The 20,929-nt window shown below is 33.8% G+C and overlaps 1 protein-coding gene across 1 annotated transcript in view; it reads right to left on the minus strand.

The window, feature by feature from the left end:
• The window catches only part of LOC131849342 (nephrin), a 328,927-nt gene that overhangs the window by 39,041 nt on the left and 268,957 nt on the right, over positions 1-20,929 (minus strand). Inside the window, exons 10-11 of the mRNA XM_059199397.1 lie at positions 13,709-13,876; positions 12,932-13,063 (exon numbers count right to left, since the gene is read on the minus strand). Coding sequence (XP_059055380.1) covers positions 12,932-13,063; positions 13,709-13,876 — 300 coding nt within the window. The remainder of the gene's footprint in view (positions 1-12,931; positions 13,064-13,708; positions 13,877-20,929) is intronic.

Raw genomic sequence — 20,929 nt, forward strand, 5'->3', positions numbered from 1 at the left:
CGCGACTTCGTTTGCGCAGCGCACGCAACGGAAGCTCTCAAATATGAATAATTTTCACCGTTTTTGCAACATTTTTAACTGATACTTCGATTCTATTGGTCGTAGCGTAATGTTATATAGCGAACAGTGATGAATGAAAGAGAAAACCATGATGCCTACCACAAATAAATGGGATAAGAAAGATGTTGATATTAAGTAATTTCATAGATATTTTAGCAAAATTTGTTAGCGTAGTTATAATATTTTAATTTGTTAGTTCGTAAATCTAATGAACAAAACAAGTCTGTACCATTTTGTATTTATACATACTTTAATCTTAATTATATCAATATTAACTTACCTTATATGAACAGAGTGTAAAGTATAATTTTAAAGTTTGTTTAAAAACATAATATTTATATAGTATTTGATAATATCTCGAATTTTATAGAATTACTCGCAGTCCCGGCTAACGTTGATTTGCCATAATCTTAAGTACCAATATCGCTATTAAAATATAGGGGTTGATATATAGGGTTGTTGTTATAAATAACTTAGAAGTGTGAAAATAGATAGTAGCCGATTTTTAGACCTACTGAATATGCATATAAAATTTCATAAAAACCGGTCAAGACGTTTCGGAGAAGTATGGTAACCAACATTGTGACACGAGGATATTATATATAAGATTTATTTCTATAGAATTCGAGAGATAACGTATGTACGTTCAGCCGCAATCAGCCGTGAAAAGTCGGGTAAATAAGTATATACTTATTTACCCGACTTTTCACGGCTGTCCTGTTGTTTTGTCCAGTATCATTATTAATAATATATATATATACTGTGTGTAAGTAAGCTAAGTAGAGCGAGTGTTATAAGTACTAGACAACTGATATAAATACTTAGATAACATACATATACAAAACTCAGTAATCATGCTCATGAATACAAATGTTTGTATCAAACGAGGAATCGAACTCGCGATCATAGTACGTAAGGTGGTCTGCTAAACCACCGAGGCATAATGTTAGTAGAAATAGAAATAATCTTTATTAAAATAAACTCAATACAAACACTTTTGAATGGTCACTTTTTTTTATTCTGGGCCGTTATTGTTATTTACATCACCGGCGAGTAAATCAGAAATATAAATGAAACCAATTTTTTTTAGTCTCAACCAGATTTGAACAACTTTTAGGGTTGAAGTTGGGTAATGTACTACTATATTATTATAATGCTATCAAGGTGCAAGCTTATCGGTCAATTCGGCTTGTTATTGATATTTACATCACCGGAGAGTAAGTCAGAAACATAAATTAATACATATTTTTTTTAATGTGAGCAAGAATTGAACAACTATTAAGGTTGAAGACAAGTAAGTCAGAAATCTAAATTAAAAACAAAATTCAACCAGTATCGACCAACTTTTGGGGTTGAAGTTGGGTAGTAAAGTATATTGTAACGCTATCAAACTTAACGATAAACTTTATCAATATCAACTTGTGTTGTGTGAACGTAGCTTTACATGTAGGGTTGGCAGTCCGGCACGTCTCGCTCATTAAAGTAATGAGTGTGCGGACGCCGCGCGAATTAATTGCACAACTATTTTAGTGGCGGCGCGGACGGTGACAGCCCTTGAGTTTGGGTGTTTATCATTTTAGTGTTTATGTGTACTCTATTAGTGAATAGAGTAAGTTTTACTTGGCAAGTTTTGTGTTGGTGACAACCCTTGGGATACAACGTTTGAAATAGGGATTAACTTAAAAATTATACTTAAATTAATTTGGAGAACTATGTGTAAGATATACGTATATATGACTAGCTGTACCCGTGACTTCGTACGCGTGGAATTTAACATTATTTTTGTAAAATAAAAGATTTTCTCTAAAATAAAAGTAGCCTAAGTTATGGAACATCAGCTACCTGCCAAAAAAAGTCCCGTCAACATCGGTCCAGCCATTTCGGAGATTAGCCAGAACAAACAGACAGACAGACAGACAAAAATTGTAAAAATGTTATTTTGGTGTATGTACCGTATTTATATTCATATGCATGTAGTAAAAAACGGTTATTTCAATATTACAAACAGACACTCCAATTTTATTTATATGTATAGATGTAGATATATCTTATCTTAATCTTAATAATAAGATTATAAACGCGAAAGTTTATTTATACATACATACATAGTAATAACTACTGAACTGATTCTGATGAACATAAGCTATATTTTTTAATTGAAATTTAACGCGGGTGAAATCGCGGGCTCAGCTAGCACTATATATGTATGTTTGTATGTGTTTACGCCTTTTAGTGAGAAGAGGATCTTGCTGGTACAAACAAACTCGGATATTCCTGGCTAGTTTTTTATTACTTGAAAATAGGTTACAGTGATTGCGTGTGATAATGCGTATAATGATCGTTGGCGAATTTCGAATATGAATATGTAACGGTTGATATATTGTCTATGGCCCGCTGAAATACCATCATTCCAGGGTTGCTATAGTAAAATAATATATTGGGCCAAATATAGTACAACCGCGCCAACAGTATGTATGTTCATTTTTTAGTAGCAAATAATATATTGGGCCAAATATAGTACAACCGCGCCAACAGTATGTATGTTCATTTTTTAGTAGTTACCTGCCTCGCCTTCACACGGGTGTACATGTATTATACATATAAACCTTCCTCATGAATCTCTCTATCTGTGGCTAAAAACTGCATTAAAATCCGTTGCGTAGTTTTTAAGATCTAAGCGAACAGACAGCAGAAGCTACTTCCCTATATACTATATATACCTCCAGTCGTGGGTTCGATTCCTTTCACGATACAAATATATATATATACCCGCCTGCGCTAACGGTTTATGCTGGCGGGGCACCGTGGAGGATGATAAGATGAGTATGCGGTCAGGTCAGTTAGCCCATCGTGATAAATTACAGGAATTTTTCGTATTCAGTCCACATTACTAACAATCCCCTTTCCCCCTTCAAGAGTAGGATTGTCTGTATCGATCTGGGCGTTTTCTATTAATATTATGCATATCAGTCTAGTACTCACAAAGAAGCACTGATTAGCTTGGGACTAGATGGCGCTGTGTGAATTGTCCACGGTTATTACTGTAATAAATAATATTTCTAATAATCTATATATTTAATCTTAGTAAGGAAGCTGTATATACAGACCGACAATCTGTATAATGTTTAATATATTTAAAATGCTATTATGATAACTGCGTATCCTTATTCACGAGGATCTGAATAGGGTTTCGCCACGTCACTTTGGCACGGATCTTCGGCGTTTTAAGTCATAAGACATAGCGGAATTCATTATTCAAAATATTATATAACAAGATTAATTTACGTAAAAAAAAAATTTGGAATCGAGTCTAATTGTTTGAAAAGACTTATTCAGTACACATATCACAATTCACGCAGCGCCATCTAGTCCCATGGTAAGCAGAGCTTGTGTTATATGTACAGAACAACTGATAGTTATACTTATATATATATATATTGTAAATACGTAAATATTACATAGAAAACACCCAAAATCACACTCAGAAATGCGAATTGTTACATTGAGTGAGTAAAAATATTAATATCTCAGGATAATTCACACAGCGCCATCTAGTCCCAAGCGAAGCAGAGATTATGTTATTGGTATTAGACAACTGATAACTATATGAGTACATTTTTGTATCTGTAAATAAATATATATTATATATAGCAAATACGATTTCGGGACTATCGAGTCTTCCTCCTTTCTTCGGACTTCAGATAATATCACGACATACCAGTGCAATCTGCTCAACTCTTCCTCCAGTTCAGTTAGCTTTTCGTCGGTCCGTAGTGTTTGAACGTTGTATGTTGCCAAGGCCAGTGGTTTTTTTTTAATGGATGATAATGGAATGGTGCTCCCGTCTGCGCTAACGGTTTACGCTGGCGGGGCACCAGTGGAGGATGATAAGATGAGCATGAGGTCAGGTCAGTTAGCCCATCGTGACAAATTCACCAGTAATTTATAACGATGGTTTCCAGGGGGAACCGCGTGGAGGTCAACCTGACATGGTACATTGCTAGCAATGACACCATCAGTCCACATTACTAACAATCCTCTTTCCCCCTCAAGGCCAGTGGTTGTCGTTTGTGGTAGCCTGGTCTTGCCCCCTGCCCCCTGCCCCGCCGTTTCCATGACCGCTACCATGATCAAGACTAGCGGGGCTGGGGACTGGGGGCCGGGGCCTTTGTGTAAATCCTTTTGGGGGGATATTGCCATAATCGCTACGCTTGGGATGCGGGTTGGCGATCGCAGTATGATGGTAGGTACTCAGTAGGACGCTGCTTCCCGTCCACTGGTCGATGTATCCCTTAGTCGCCTTTTACGACACCCACGGGAAGAGAGTGGGTGGTGCTATTATACATTCATACTCACGAATACAAATGTACCATGCGAGGAATCGAACTCACGACCATCGGTTAATAAAGCTGTATTTATACCACTACACCACCGAGGCTGTCAAATGTCAAAAATAATGAAACGTGAAATTATTTCTTCCGCTATCTCTTATGGAATTGGACCAAATGAGCAAGACATGATTAATGTAACCCAGATAACAAGTTTATGCTCGATGTATAAGTCTAAACGGCGGTAAAAGCATATGTTAGTTCAAAGCCTTTTGGGAGTTCCTAGTGTGTCCCGACATATCTGATTTAGTATTAAGTATATAAGAGTATATAAAGTCAAAATCAATACTATATTATTTACTAGCTATGCCCGCGGTTTCATTCGGGTTAAATTTATAGCCTATATGTTATTCGGATGTATAATAATAATAATAATCTCAGGACAATTCACACAGCGCCATCTAGTCCCAAGTTAAGCTAGCTAAAGCTTGTGTTACGGGTACTAGGTAATTAATACAAGTACATTTTTTTTCCTAATACATACATATTATACATAGAAAACACTCAGACTGATACAATCATACTCATGAATACAAATGTTTGTGCCGTGCGAGGAATCGAACTCGCGACCATCGGACGTAAAGCAGTGTGCTAGACCACCGATCGTCATAAGCCATATTAGTGTAAAGTTTAATCAAAATCCGTTCAGTAGTTTTTGCGTGAAATTGTAACAAACATCCATACTCACAAAATTTCTCATTTATAATATTAATATTAAGATATAGCTACATTATCAGTGAGTACAATGCTGAGCTCCACGAGAGCATCGCCGCAGTATACAGCTAGTAATGTTATTACACTAGCTGACCCACGCAACTTCGTCTGCTTCACACTTATTAATAATATGCCTGGACAATTCACACAGCGCCATCTAGTCCAAATATCGCTTATCTTGAGATACATTTGATGCATTTTATAAATATTATAGAAATAAAATTAACAATTTCAAAATGCAGGAATATAAATAATTATATTCCATTTTTTAATTTGTAATATTACAAATTAAAAAATGGAACTGGATTTATGTGTCGCAATGATGAAGAGGCATCCAACTCAGCATGAAACTACAGATAAATCTGCAGCGCTGATATTCCGTTGGCTCCTATAATTAAATACATATATATACTAGCTTTAGCCCGCGGCTTCGCTCGCGTTAATTTTTCCCCTTAGGGGTGGAATTTATCAAAATCCTTTCTTAGGGGATGCCTACGTCATAGTAGCTTTATGCATGCAAAGTCTCAGCCCGAGGGGTTTAAAATTGATAGTTTCATATAAACTTTCATCCCCAATTTTATCCATTTGGGGTAGAATTAATCATAATCCTTTCTTAGCGGATGCCTACGTCATAACATCTACCTGCATGTCAAATTTCAGCCCGATCCGTCCAGTGGTTTGGGCTGTGCGTTGATAGATCACTATGTCAGTCACCTTTGAGTTATATATATTTAGATAGATAGATATATGTATATCGTTTATTAGATATAAAGTTTGAATGAAACTTTGTCAATTTTATACCGATCGGGCTGAGATTTTGCATGCATAAAGCTACTATGACTTAGACATCCCCTAAGAAAGAATTTTGATAAATTCCACCCCTAAGGGGATAAATTAACATGAGCGAAGCTAGTACTATATACAACGTCGCTGGCTAAACGCTTCGTGAGTTTAACATTTCAGTGTATAAATTTTGTCAAAACCTTGACAATACATGTACAAAGGCAAAAGTTTCAGGAAACACCAATGTAGAGATGTATGCATTATAAAAATGTTTCAGCGCTGAAATTTGAAACTATCTGAAAGGCATATAAACAGTGGGCACCGCGGACGTCCGGCCTCGAATTATCATATTTACTGTGCGGAAATGCGGTCCAACATGGCGCCCGTTTGGAGTTACGCGCGGTTAAGTAAATGCCATTCCATTATCTATTTATAATGGAATTTCATTATTAATTACATTCACTGATTTTAATGTAATGATATATCGTTATATTAATACTATACTTTATTGTTTTTTTATAATATTATATTGTTTTCATATGACATAAGTTTATCTCTATCGACGTTTCTACTAGGTTGCACTAGCCGTGGTCACGAGCTGACTGGAGTAACAGCGATGTCAATGTAGATAGGTGACAGCAGTTTTTTCTTCATCTACCGTCACTAGATTGTTTAACGAAAGTTCGCGACACAGCACTCACGGTATCTGTACACTTATCGACTGTTGATGCTACTGAACTTTGCTTGAATTTATTTATGACTGGATTCCAGGCAGATGATAATTTTAAGCCATCCTCTCTGTTGAAATTGGGATGTTTTTTAATTTCAATCGCCTCCCGGACCATTCGTTGGTAATAGTGGCGATCAGTAGGTGCATGTAGTTCAATTATTTGCCATAAAATTATTCGTGTTAAGACCCGGTTAATAATTTAAATAATGTATAGTAAACACGAAAGTTTAAAATTAATTATGACCTAAGTAAATTTAATACAAAAATATTCTTCAACTACAATGGTGCCGTTTTACTTTTGCTCGTCATCTTGGTCTCCATCCTTCACAATACCATTACTACTACTCCTCTGATATTCCGTTTAAATGCAATTTCAGCTTTCTACCCTCTAACGTTATATAAACTAGTATTTTATTGAATTTTTACTTCACGACTGCAAAGGCAAATGAGATAATCTAAGGAGTCATGAAAAATAGAAAGTATCTTAATTTGATCAACATGTCTATTACTATTTTTTTTAATTATCTTTAATAACACGATTGCAGTAGATTTAATAGTATAAAACAAAGTCATTGTCGCTGTCTGTCATTATGTATGCTTAGATCTTTAAAACTACACAACGGATTTTGAAGCAGTTTTTATTAATAGATAGAGTGAATCATGATGGAATACATGTACACCCGGGCGAAGCAGGGGAGAGTAGCTAGTGGAGAAAATAACCTCAATGAAACCATTTATTATTATTTACTAGAATTAATTAACCCAGCTAATATAGAAAAATCAAGTCCTGTCAAAATCCGTTTCAGAGATTAGTCGGAACAAACAGACTAACAGACAAAAATTGTAAAAAATGTTATTTTGGTGTATGTACCGTATTTATATTCATATGCACGTAGTAATAAACGGTTATTTCAATATTACAAACAGACACTACAATTTTATTTATATGTATAGATTAATTACTATAATTAATTTACTCAGCTAATAAGTATTAAGATTTCTTAATAAGGGTCTCATTATATTCAATTATAAAACCTTTGATTACAGTTTGAGTTTCAAGGAATTTCTAAATGCTTTAGATTAGTTTATTTTGGTTATTATAATATTATTACTTCTAATATTCATTCCCTATTTTGAGAACGTCGTGACTTAGTGGATTGCCACACTGATCGCGACTTCAAGGTATTGAGTTCGAATTTGATAGAAACCATAAAACTTGAGTGTTATTTCATGTACTTGCCTCGGTGGTCCAGTGGTGCCTTACTTCTGATGGTTGTGGGTTTGATTCTTTGCATGGTCAGACATTTGTATTTATGAGTATGATTATTTGTATCGGTCTGGGTGTTTTCTATGTATAATATGTATGTATTACTAAAAAATGTAACTATTTATTAATATCAGTTGTCTAGTACCCATAACACAAGTTCTGCTTAGCTTGGGACTAGATGGCGCTGTGTAAATTGTCCTGAGATATATTATTATTATTACTTACCGAAATAACCCACGCAAACGTCTTAAAAAAAATACTTCAATAAAACATACATAAAATATGTATAAACAAGAATTTAGTACATATACATATAAATAAAACATACAGTAGGAAACTGTTTTTTTTGTTCACAAAAAAAATTATACGTTTTGGCTGTGGGCCAGCCCTATTTTATCAGCAACATAACTTAGCTCACATAAAGTCGACTCGATCATGTGCGTTGAAAAGCACTATGATTTCTGAGCACGTGCGACTAACATGGAGTTACTAAGACATTACCCTAGGGTTGTCACTATTGAAATTGTAAAAACTGTCGTATAAAAAATTTATATATAATACTTATATTTATTGATTGACGACTTCTAACGGCGTTTTAGCACACCGTCTTGCACCCGATGGTCAGGGGTTTGATTCCTCGCACGGTTTAAACTTTTGTATTATCTAGTATGATTGTTTGTATCGGTCTGGGTGTTATATATGTATTTAGAAAAATTTTAATGTATGTATTTATTGAGCGGAGCGCGAAGCGATCTGAGACACCAGATTAAACTCCTTGTAACGATATTCCAAAACGGCTTGATCGATCGAGACCAAAATTTTTTTTTTTTTTTGTGGTAAACGGTGGAGGCCTGACAGTCGATGAAGACCTTCGGACCTTCATCCACAAAAAAAATCCGATCGGTCAAGGTGTTTTTTTTAAGAAAAACTCCGCTCAAATTGTGACCTGGTCATCTAGTACGCATAATACAAGATCTGCTTAGTTTAGAACTAGATGGCGCTGTGTGAATTATCCTGAGATATTATATTATATTATTTGTTTTATCACTCATTCATCAATTAACTCACTCCAAATAAGAAACTCCAATTTAATATACATATTTTTTTGACCAAAATACGCATAATGTTGCTATTTTATAGTAGTTGCTATGTTGCTATTTTATATGTAGTTTAAGAGGTTATTTTTTTTATATAGTTTTTGTTCAACAAACAAAGTACTCAAATGTATATGCATCTTTGTTCTGGCAATAAATATTATTATAATCTTATATATAAAATTCTCGTATCACAGTTTTCGTTCCCATACTCCTCCGAAACGGCTTGACCGATTCTCATGAAATTTTGTGAGCGTATTGAGTAGGTCTGAGAATCGGCCAACATCTATTTTTTATCCTCCTAAATGTTAGGGGTAGTCCACCCTAATATTTTTTTTTATTTTAAGGCAAAACAACGTTTGCCGGGACAGCTAGTCTTATACATAAAATTCTCGTGTCACAGTTTTCGTTCCCATACTCCTCCTAAATGGCTTGACCGATTCTCATGAAATTTTGTGAGCGTATTGAGTAGGTGGAATTGGACTATATGTATATAAAACTGGTTTTGTAGAGATCAGGACGGGTTTTTTACCAAGTCACTTGTTCTCATATTTTATTTTATTCAGTAGCAATGCTAGGAATTGGACTATTTAAAATTTTTCTTACTACACAGCATGTATCTAATACTGTAGATTTCTGGAGTTCAATGAAGAATGTTTTATTGAGGTGCAGTTTATTTAATGAGTTGTGTAGAGATTTTGGGAGAACACCAGTAGAAGATATTTTTATTTTTATTTAATTTTTTTTTATAATCTCTAACCTTTGCTGGTTTTTATTATTATTATATATATATTTATTATATCTCCCTTTTTACGGGGGTAATATATTCAAACACGCGGGCCTTAGCCAAGCATGGATGAGTTATGGATGAAGATAGAAATTTTCTGACTATTCGGCATGTGTTTAGTATGACGGCTTTTTGTAATAGGTCTATTGTAGAGGACATATGCAACGTGTCTAGGTGTTTGTTCAAACTTTTTGGTATAATTCCTGTGGATGACAAAACTATGGGTACTATGTGGATTATTATTATTATTATGATCGTCTCACTCTCTCAGCTTTTGCTGGTTATTTCCACATTTATGGGCCGAAACCAAGTATGTGCAGTGTGTGTGTGTGTGTGTATTATTATTATTATTAATTCAAAATTCAAAATTCATTTATTCATGTAGGACATTTTAGCCGCTTATGAACGTCAAATTTTTACATTATAATTTTATTTTTTCCCTACCGTCCAGTTCGGTATATAGATCCAATTATTATGTGTGTTAATATTATGTGTGTTTCGCTTTCTCAGCCTTTTTACTGAGTTTTTACGCTTTGTGGCGTATACCACACTTATTATTATTTAAACTTAAAAAAAATCTCATCTCCCCTCTTAAAGAGAGGAGATGGCAACTTATTAGTATTAGTATTATTATTATTAATTTAGTTACTTCAGAAGCGTTTGTAATTATAAATAAATGTAACAAATGTTGTAAGTGCCAACCCTACAGTTGTAAACTGAGACAACTGCAGGGGTGAGTACGTAAGAATTTGGCTCAGTTGATGAAGTTTTCTGTATGGGTTATGAAAGCTCAGTAGCCATCGACGGTTCACTGTAATGCTCTATAAGTAACGTGACCATCTATTCTTCGACTCAAAACGGGACATCGGTTTTTTATATCAATTAAAAGATAGTCAAAAACTCATTTTTAAAATTATGTATTCAGAAAAAGTTACGAATTAAAAAATATACCCGATAAATATAATTGAACGTTTTGTTTAGTCATTTATATATATCTGATAAAAATTTAATGTTTAGTTATATTTATATATTTATCAGAGGAACAAATTTTCTTTTTTAACAAGATTTCAAGCAAGAATGACACTCTTGGTACGGTTTTTTATACTTAATTACCAACAACCAGCTCGTCTACTCAAAATTTCGCATGGTTACCGAAGACGGAACAATTTCGCGTCCCAGAGTACATTTCAGGGACTGGGACTCTTATTTATAAAATGGTACTGTCCCGTTCAAAATGGGACATCTGGTCACATTATCTATAAGGCACGTGTCTATGACTGAAAATACTCCTTCAGGTGAAGCAATGAAGATCATTTTATACGACTACTTTTGACCTCGGTAGTCTAGCGGTTTAGCACACGGCTCTACTTCCGGTGGTCGCGGGTTCGATTCCTGGCACGGTACACACATTTGTATTTGTAGCATACGTAAGTTATTTTATTGGAATGGAAAATTTGTGACACATATCAATAGATAATTCATATTATATCGGTACTAATATTATAAATGCGAAAGTAATTCTGTCCGTCTGTCTGTCTCACTTTCACGCCAAAACAACTAAACCGATTTAAATGAAATTTAGTTATACGGATAGTATAGACCCTGAGAAAGGACATAGGCTACTTTTTAATGCGAATAAAGGGTAGTAAGGGGTTGAAAGGGGACATGAAGGGTTCTATCGTCATTTTTAAAACTAGAATTATGAAAATTATTTTTTACGCCGTTCATTAAATATAAATAAATATGACTAAGTTTGTAAAATTGTTACCCTTAAGGGGGTAAAAAATAGGGGCTGAAAGTTTGAATAGAAAATAGTCATTTTTGAAACTATTACGAGGAATCTTTTTTCTTTGCCTTTTTGGGTTAGTAATTAAATATTTTTTTCTATATTTTGTCAAGGTCACTATAACACGCGGACGAAGTCGCGGGAACAACTAGTATATATATATACACATATTTTAACTAGCTTCAGGTGACCAACATATGACAGTATTCATGAGTATGATTGTTTGTATCGGTCTGTGTGTTTTCTATATATATTATGTAAGTATTTATTTCAGTTGTCTAGTATATTGAATTTGTATGAATCTGTATACTGACCAGGATGGCAGAGAAAATGGTATTAATACAAAAAACTTGACGTTCATAAGCGACTAAAATATTTGCATAAAAAATTTTTGATTTGGTTTAGTCCCTATAACACAAGTTTTGCTTACCTTGGGACTAGATGGCGTTGTGTCAATTGTTCAGGGATATTATCATTACTATATGTACTATATTTGCATTATATATACTATATTTGCATCTTCTTTTTTTATATATGTGTAAATGTTTATATATGTTTTTGTTATATATTTGTTTCTTTTCGTTATTAAAATTTATTTGTAATTTATATTTTGTTTTAAAATGACACCGGTGTCAGAGAGGTTGAAGAGTAATCATCTATCATGGTATGGACATGTAATGCGTAGGAACGAGGATAATATTTTAATAAAGGTCTTACATATGAATGTGAATGGTTATAAGGTCTTATGAAGGACGAAAAAGAGATGGATGGACTGTGTGAAAGTTTATATATGTTTAAGTTATATATTTGTTTTTTTTCGTTATTAAAATTTAACGAGATTTGACTGTTTTAAAGGGATGAATGGAAGAGAAAAACATATTAATCGTCAAATAAATAGGATAAGGAAGAAGCAGATGATGATGATGATAATATTTTAAAATGTGTATGTATGTGTATTGATTGTGAATAATGTAATTAACTATCTATCTATCTAATATCTACAATGAATAAAGAGAATAGAAAGATTTTTTTAAAGTAAATAACTCGATGACTGCGAACAGGGATGAAAGGAAGCGAAAAACATATTACGACGACCACAAATAAATGGGATAAGGAAGAAGCAGATGATGATGATGATTCTGTTTTAAAATGTGTATGTATGTGTATTGATTGTGAATAATGTAATTAACTATCTATCTATCTAATATCTACAATGAATAAAGAGAATAGAAATAATTTTTTTTAAGATCGTTGTATCTTTAGTTAATTTAAATGTATTTACTGTACAATAAAATGTTACAAACAAACAAACAATAACTTACATAGAACATTGATGGTGTGAGTGGATACTACATTCTCCGTGAGTTGGGCGTTGATACCATGGCATACCACAACGATGGATCGCCGGTTCGGTTCCACTACCACCGTTATGTTAGATGTGGTAATCCATCCTCCTGAAATAGACGTAAAATGTGTCAAATCTTTTTATATATTGACTTCTATAGTAACGACAGTACAAGCTTAGCTTATTTTGCGTCTATATACTGGAGGATTTGTAATATAAAATACATATGATCTTACAAAACCAAACTATAGCAAGCTGATAGACTGACTGCGGCTGAAGGCCAACTCCTCCCTGACGGATAACATTTTAGTCTGAGAGCACTGATACGGGTTCGATGCTAGACTGAGGCAATCGTAATTTCGATCCCTATTTGAATTAGATTGGGGGTCGTTTTTTTTCGGTCTACTCTAATGCTGTTGGCCGCAGCTGGCCTTAACAGCTTCACCAGACGATAGGGGACGTGTGCAGATGGCACTCCAAACCCGTGGATGGACTTATGGAGCAAATGGAGCTCCCGCCTGGCGAATACGACTTTAGTCTGAGGGCACCGCTAGGGGTTCGAGCCTCGGCTCAGGCCGTCCTAATTTTGGTCCCCATTTGAATTGAATTGGGGATTGATATATATATAAAATGAAGTATATATATTTCTACAAAACCAAATTATAGCGAGATGTAATTTCTGTACAGCGCCATCTATTGGCGACAAATACAATCAATGTAATTCTATTGACATAAATAAAAAACTGTCTTTTACCTTCAGGTGATATAACAGTACGGTTACTAGCTTCCTTATGATGTTTCCCCAGCACCAGCCACTTGATATCAGCAGCAGGATTCGAAGGTGCTGTGCTGCAGCTTAATGGTACAGGATCGCCGACTCTTGCCTCCGAAGGACCAGAGATGGTGACGTGGGATGGTGCGACTGGAACGAAAAAGGTCTGGTTTGTTTGTGTTTGCGATCACCAATACGCTTTAATTATACAGCTGTAGAGTTTATTTGTTTGAACGCACTAATCTCAGGAACTACTGTTTCGTATTGAAAGATTATTTTTGTGTTAGATAGTTCATTTGCCGAGGAATGCTTTAAGCTATATAATATTACGCTACGACCTACAATGAATGGAGCCATTTCAGTGCATTATTGGATGTAAAAAATGTTTATTTTATGTTTATTTTTTAATTATGGTAAATTAAGTTTAATTATATGTACATTTTATTTGCTCTTTTTTTTCCGTTTGTTGTTTATATTGTATTTTTTACATTGCACTGAATAAAATATTTTTCTTTCTTTCTTTCTAAAAAAATATTACAAAAGATGGGGAAATAAAACGCAGACAGAGTTGCGCGGGACAGCTAGTAAAATTATTTTTTCAATATGGAACCTTTCGCATTATATATTACTAGCTATTCGCTCCGGTTTTGCCCGGGTGTACATGTATTATACATATAAATCTTTCTCTTAAATCACTCTATTTATTAAAAAACCGCTTCAAAAGCCGTTGCGTAGTTTTAAAGATTTAAGCATACATAGGGATAGACAGCGACAGCGATTTTGTTTTATACTATGTAATGATAATGATGATATCTAAATATACATATATAACTCAAAGGTGACTGACTTAGTGATCTATCAACGCACAGCCCAAACCACTGGACGGATCGGGCTGAAATTTGGCATGCAGGTAGATGTTATAACGTAAGCATCCGCTAAGAAAGGATTTTGATTAATTCTACCCCCAAGGGGATAAAATAGGGAGAATAGTTATAATAAAATAGCATAGGGATGAAAGTTTGTATGAAACTTTGTTAATTTTAAACCGATCGGACTGAGACTTTGCACGCATAGAGCTACTATGACGTAGGCATCCTCTAAGAAAGGATTTTGATAAATTCCACCCCGAAGGGAATAAATTAACGCGAGCGAATTCGCGGGCAACTCATACAGCGCCATCTAGTCCCTCAGTAAGCAGAGCTTGTGTTATGTGTACTAGACAACTGATATAAATACTTAGATACATTTTTTTATAAATACATACATAATATATATAATATTTGACGTGGTTTAGCATACCACGTTATCTCTGATGGTCACGATGATTTGTAGCTTGTATTATTCTGATGGATAAGCTACTACTGTAAAATTCATCAAAATTCGTTTAGTAGTTTTGGCGTGAAAGAGTAACAAACATACGTCTATAAGCACAAACTTGACGTTATAATATTAATAAGATTTGAATTGATTAAACAAAACAAATCAATCGCGATAATATATACATGTATATGTATACAAAAATGTATACAATGTATAGTTTGGGAAGTTTTCATAAATACCCAATTTCTGGGAGCGCCCGTAGCGTACCTTGTTCCGATCGAAACTTTTCAAAAGTGGTTCCTTGGGCGAAATCCAAACATAAATCTATACTGATCCGGACGAGTTACGGTGCAAGTTGTGACAGGGCGATCAGTGAATAGTCCTGGCGACTTTCTTCTGAATACTCACTTTGTTTGAATACAAAGTATCAGTATTGAACAGTTATTTGACATTGTTTCTATTTTTTTTTATTTTATCATTACAATAATAATAATCCTGGACAATTCACGCGTCATCTAGTCCCACGGTAAGCAGAGCTTGTGTTATGGGTACTAGGCAAATGATATAGATACCGAGTGTTTTATATAATTGCTTTACGGATTTCGGTTGTGGTTGTGTTCCAATTTTGGCAAAAGTGCGGGTATGTTTGACGGACTCGATGGTCTAACGGTCTAACACACTGTTTTACTTCCGATGGTCGCGGGTTCGATTCCTCGCACGGCACAAACATTTGTATTCACGAGTATGATTGTTTGTGTCGGTCTGGGTGTTTTCTATGTATAATATGTATGTATTTACAAAAAAAAATATATCTATGTATATGTATCAGTTGTCTAGTACCCATAACACAAGCTTTAGCTAGATTAACTTGTGTCTAGATGGCGCTGTGTGAATTGTCCTGAGATTATTATTATATACTTAGAATTTGTTTTTATAAATATATACAGAATATAGATAGAAAACACCCAGACCGATACATACAATCATACTTGTGATATGTATGTAGCGTGCGAGGAATCGAACCCGCGGCCATCGGAAGTAAAACAGTGTGCTAAACCACTAAACCATCGAGTCCGTCAAACATACCCGCACTTTTGCCAAAATTGGAACACAACCACAACCGAAATCCTTAAAGCAATTATATAAAACACTCTATCTCACTCTAACACGCTAATCCATCTCAATTCGGCCCGTTTCCTCTCTGACATTTATAAGAGAAAGTTTTAATCCTGCAAACTGTATTGACGCCTCGAAAAGTTCCCGAGCTTTTTATCAAAACTTTGTTTATTTTACTTTATCGCTCGCTGCTATTGCCTTTGAAAGCGATTCTCGCCTCTATTTTGAACATGAGTTTTTAATATTTAAATTATATTTTACATTGTTTATTTTTGTTACATAAAGAATAATACCCTTCGAAAATTTACACAACGCCATCTAGTCTCAAAGTAAGCAGAGCCTATCTTATGGATATGCTAAATGAATAATAGTTCCCCTGAACACCTTCTAGTCCTAAGGTAAACAGAGCATGTGTTATGGGTACTAGATTGTTACGCAAGCCTAGTATAGACGGACTGCTGCATTTGCACTGTCCCCAATAAACATTACACGCGGCACCAAATGCTTGATCAGCAATGAGCATCACGCCATATCGCGTCATGCCTATAGTTACATATCATTTTTATAGAATTATATAAATCAATCATATTCTGTTCTAACATCGAACTATAAGCATTGTAATTATTATTTTATATTAATAAATTTAAGTTAAGAAAAGGTTGGATTTTTTTTACAATCTCCGGCTGTAGAATCCATAATTAGATAACCAAATATTTTATTGAAAATAAAATAAGATATTTGATTTTATTTTTAGACAATTAATAATTAATAATATCCTTGGAGAATGCATTGTGAATTGTCCAGGGTTATTATTGCTGGAGTTTCGGAGGGTGGTAGTAGATTATTTAGGTAGTATGTTAAATTAAGATTAGGCATTGATTTTTCTTTTGTGTACTTGTGTAATTAATGATAATAATAATAATAATCTCAGGACAATTCACACAGTGCCATCTAGTCCCAAGTTAAGAAAGAAAGAAAGAAAGAAAGAAAGAAAGAAAGAAAGACAAATATTTATTCAGTGCAATGTAAAAAATACAATATAAACAACAAACGAAAAAAAAGAGCAAATAAAAGATAATTAAGCTAGCTAAAGCTTGTGTTATGGGTACTAGATAGCTGATACATATACATAGATATTTTTTTTCGTAAATATATACATATTATACATAGAAAACACCCAGACCGATACAAACAATCATACTCATGAATACAAATGTTTGTACAGAATGAATTATGTTACTACTAAAACAAATTATGTTACTATACTCTTAGATGTATATGTAATTGTAATGATTTTATTATAATTAAATAAAGAAAATAAAAATATCAAGTTTTAGTCAAAATTTAAGAACTTTAAATATAATTGAGTGCACGAGTCAAAATCGTAACCCTTATATATCACTTGCTGTCCCGGCAAACGCTGTTTTGCCATATAAATTAATAACGCAATAAAAATATAGGGGTTGATGATAGAAGGGTGAAAATTTATGGAGGTATGTAATTTTGTATGTTGTATCATAAAAAAATAGAACTAAAAATTTAGTCTAAAAAAAAATTAGGGCTTGACTACCTACGTAACATTTAGGGGGATGAAAAACAGATGTTGGCCGGCTCACAAAATTTCATGAGAATCGGTTAAACCGTTTCGGAGGAGTATGGGAACGAAAATTGTGACACGAGAATTTTATATATAAGATAAAATATGGTCGAGCGCAGTGATGGCTGGCTCATCCGTCATACTCGTGAACGAGTGCTGCTTGTAGGGACTGGTCTGCTCTTATCACTACGACTGATTTAATCTTATTGTATTTTATATTTGAGCCTAAATAAATTAGTGCTGGTTGGTAGTTTGTATTCACACGTTTCTACTTGTAAAATGTGAACTTACAAGGATTGTTTAAAAGAGCAACACACAAGTTTCTTGCTTATTCTCCTTGTGATAACACATGTTTGCGAATAAGCGGTAGATTTAAAAAAAAATGTTGACTATTCAAAAATGCTTAAATTAAGTTTATTTGAATAAATGATTTTTTTATTCTATTCTATTCTATTCATAACCCTTCTTCAGCGAAGTCGGGTAAATATCCCGTCGCGACTGTCATGGCTATGATATCCAATGATAGCAAAGGTTAGTGAGGTTTCTAAAGTGTCAGCTGTAAGGTTGTCTCGAGGCCGCGGTAACATTTCGATAAGTCAATAATAAATAAATTAATTAATCACTGAAGAGTACTTTAAAAAAACATTTCAATACAAACTCATTTGTGTTACTTGTAATTTAAACTAATGGTTTACAACCCCAACTATCACCCAAGAGAACTGAATTCAAATCATTTTATATTTATACATCTATACCTACATATAAATAAAATTGGATTGTCTGTTTGTAATATTTAAATAACCGTTTTTTACTACACGCATATGAATATGAATACGGTATATACACCGATCTGTGTGTCTGTTTGTTCCGGATAATCTCCGAAATTGTTGAACCGATTTTGACGGGACTTTTTGGCAGGTAGCTGATGTAATAAGGAGTAACTTAGGTTACATTTATTTTAGAAAAATTAAGTTAAATTCCACGCGGAAACAACTAGTTATTTACATTATTAACCGGGTCTTAACAAGAATTATTTTATGGCAAATAAAGGTATTTACCTCACTCGATGGTTAATAATATAAATAATGTATATTAAACATGAAAGTTTAAAAATAACTATTTTATATTCATGACTTACTTTCAGGTGATGGAAACACCGATAACAAACTAAAATTAATCCGAGAAACGGTAGGCTCGTATCAAGTTCGCCGGGCCAACTGGTAATGAACTAGTAATATATAAAGAAATATACTGGGTTTAATTTTCACTAATAATAATAAACTGTACATCACAACAGACCAGATATAACACTACATGATAAGAAAAATAAAATAGTTTACCTTATAGATATTGCAATACGAAACACACATAATCTTTTACAAACACATACAGAAAAAATTGCTGAATATACTGATCTGGTAATAGAACTAAAAATACAATGGCAGGTAGAAAGAGTGAAAACTCTCCCAATTATTATCTCGTCCACAGGAGTCATCCAGCATCCTACACACTAGCCTCAAGATATTAAAACTTCACCCACTTACTTTCATCCTTCTTTAAAAAGCTGTAACACTGAACACTTGTAGAATAGTCCGCAAAGTTTTGTCTTCCGCTTAAAAATTCTGCATCCTCATCATTCATCATTTATACTGTCATTGTTTGGTGATTTTTACCCGCAGTGATCAGTCTATTACCCCATCAAAGGGAGATATATAATATATCATCATCTCCTTCTTCCTTATCCCATTTATTTGTGGCGTAATATGTTTTTCGCTTCCATTCATCCCTGTTCGCAGTCATCGCGTTATTTACTTCCTTTCTTACCATATCATCTTTCAAACAGTCCATCCATCTCTTTTTCGGCCTTCCTCTGCCCTTATAACCATCCACATTCATTTGTAACATCTTAAAATATTATCCTCGTTCCTACGCATTACATGTCCATACCATGATAGACGATTACTCTTCAACCACACTGACACCGGTGCCACTTTCTTGAAGATATATAATATATATAAAGAAATAATAATAATAATAATATCTCAGGACAATTCACACAGCGCCATCTAGCTATGCTAAGCAAAGTTTACGTTATTGCGTTGGTACCCAACTAAAATTCATTTTTTTTGTAAATACATACATAGGAACCAGTCAGTACAAACAATCATTAATACAAATGTTTGTAATATGCGAGGAATCGAACCAGAGATTATCGGAAAGTAAGGCGGTGTACTAAACCGCTAGACCACTTTATTTTTTTTATTTATTTATTTATTTAATTCAGGCTACATGGCCCATATTATAAATACCTTATAGACTAACATACATAAGAAATAATAATAAAATATGTAAATAAAATTGTCTCTATGGTCTGCTCTGTCTCTATATCTGCCACGGTAGCGCCGATAGTATTGTGGTTAACTTTATTAAAAAAATTAAGTTTGTTTTATTTCAAATTATATATACAAAAAAAAGGGTACAAAGCCGTGGGCTTAGCTAGTATTAAATATAAATAAAATCGACATCGACCCAAGTTATTAAGGATGATTGCTTGTTTCAAAGCGCACCCAGTTTACACTCGAATGGTCATGGGTTCGATTACTGGCCGAGACGTTTTTTGCTCAAAGAAATTCGATTGGAATTCGTGAATGCGGGTAGTTTTTTAAATAGGGTAATTGCTTATGCTAGTATATCGAATATATATATCTATATCCAATAACATTTTTAAACTAAAATGTCCATGTGAAAAAACAATAAAATGTCGTATGAAACACTTTCTTTGAAAAATATAAGCTTATTATAAAATTGAAGAGTTTGTAAATGATGATAATGTTTTTGGAAAAAAAAACTAAATTCATAGCGCTGACAATATTATCTGATGGCACTAAGAATGAGTACGTAGCCGTTTCTATGTTGATTATCGCATGCCTCTTACTTCTTACTATGTATTTATTTATTGAAAATAACATTTATGCAAAAGATTATCACACGCCTCTTACTTGTTATTGTGTAATTATTTATTTAAAATAACATTTACACAAAAGAGGAGTAACACAAGTTTCTTTTTCGTTCTACTTGTGATGAGTCCATTTCAAATGAGAGATAGAATTAAAAAAATATAATTATTAAAAAAATCAAGCACTTTTATTGAGTTTATTTGAATACAGATT

Source organism: Achroia grisella, unplaced genomic scaffold (assembly GCF_030625045.1).
Source record: "Achroia grisella isolate CSIRO2021 unplaced genomic scaffold, CSIRO_AGI_Agris_v1 utg1107, whole genome shotgun sequence".
Lineage (NCBI taxonomy): Eukaryota > Metazoa > Arthropoda > Insecta > Lepidoptera > Pyralidae > Achroia > Achroia grisella.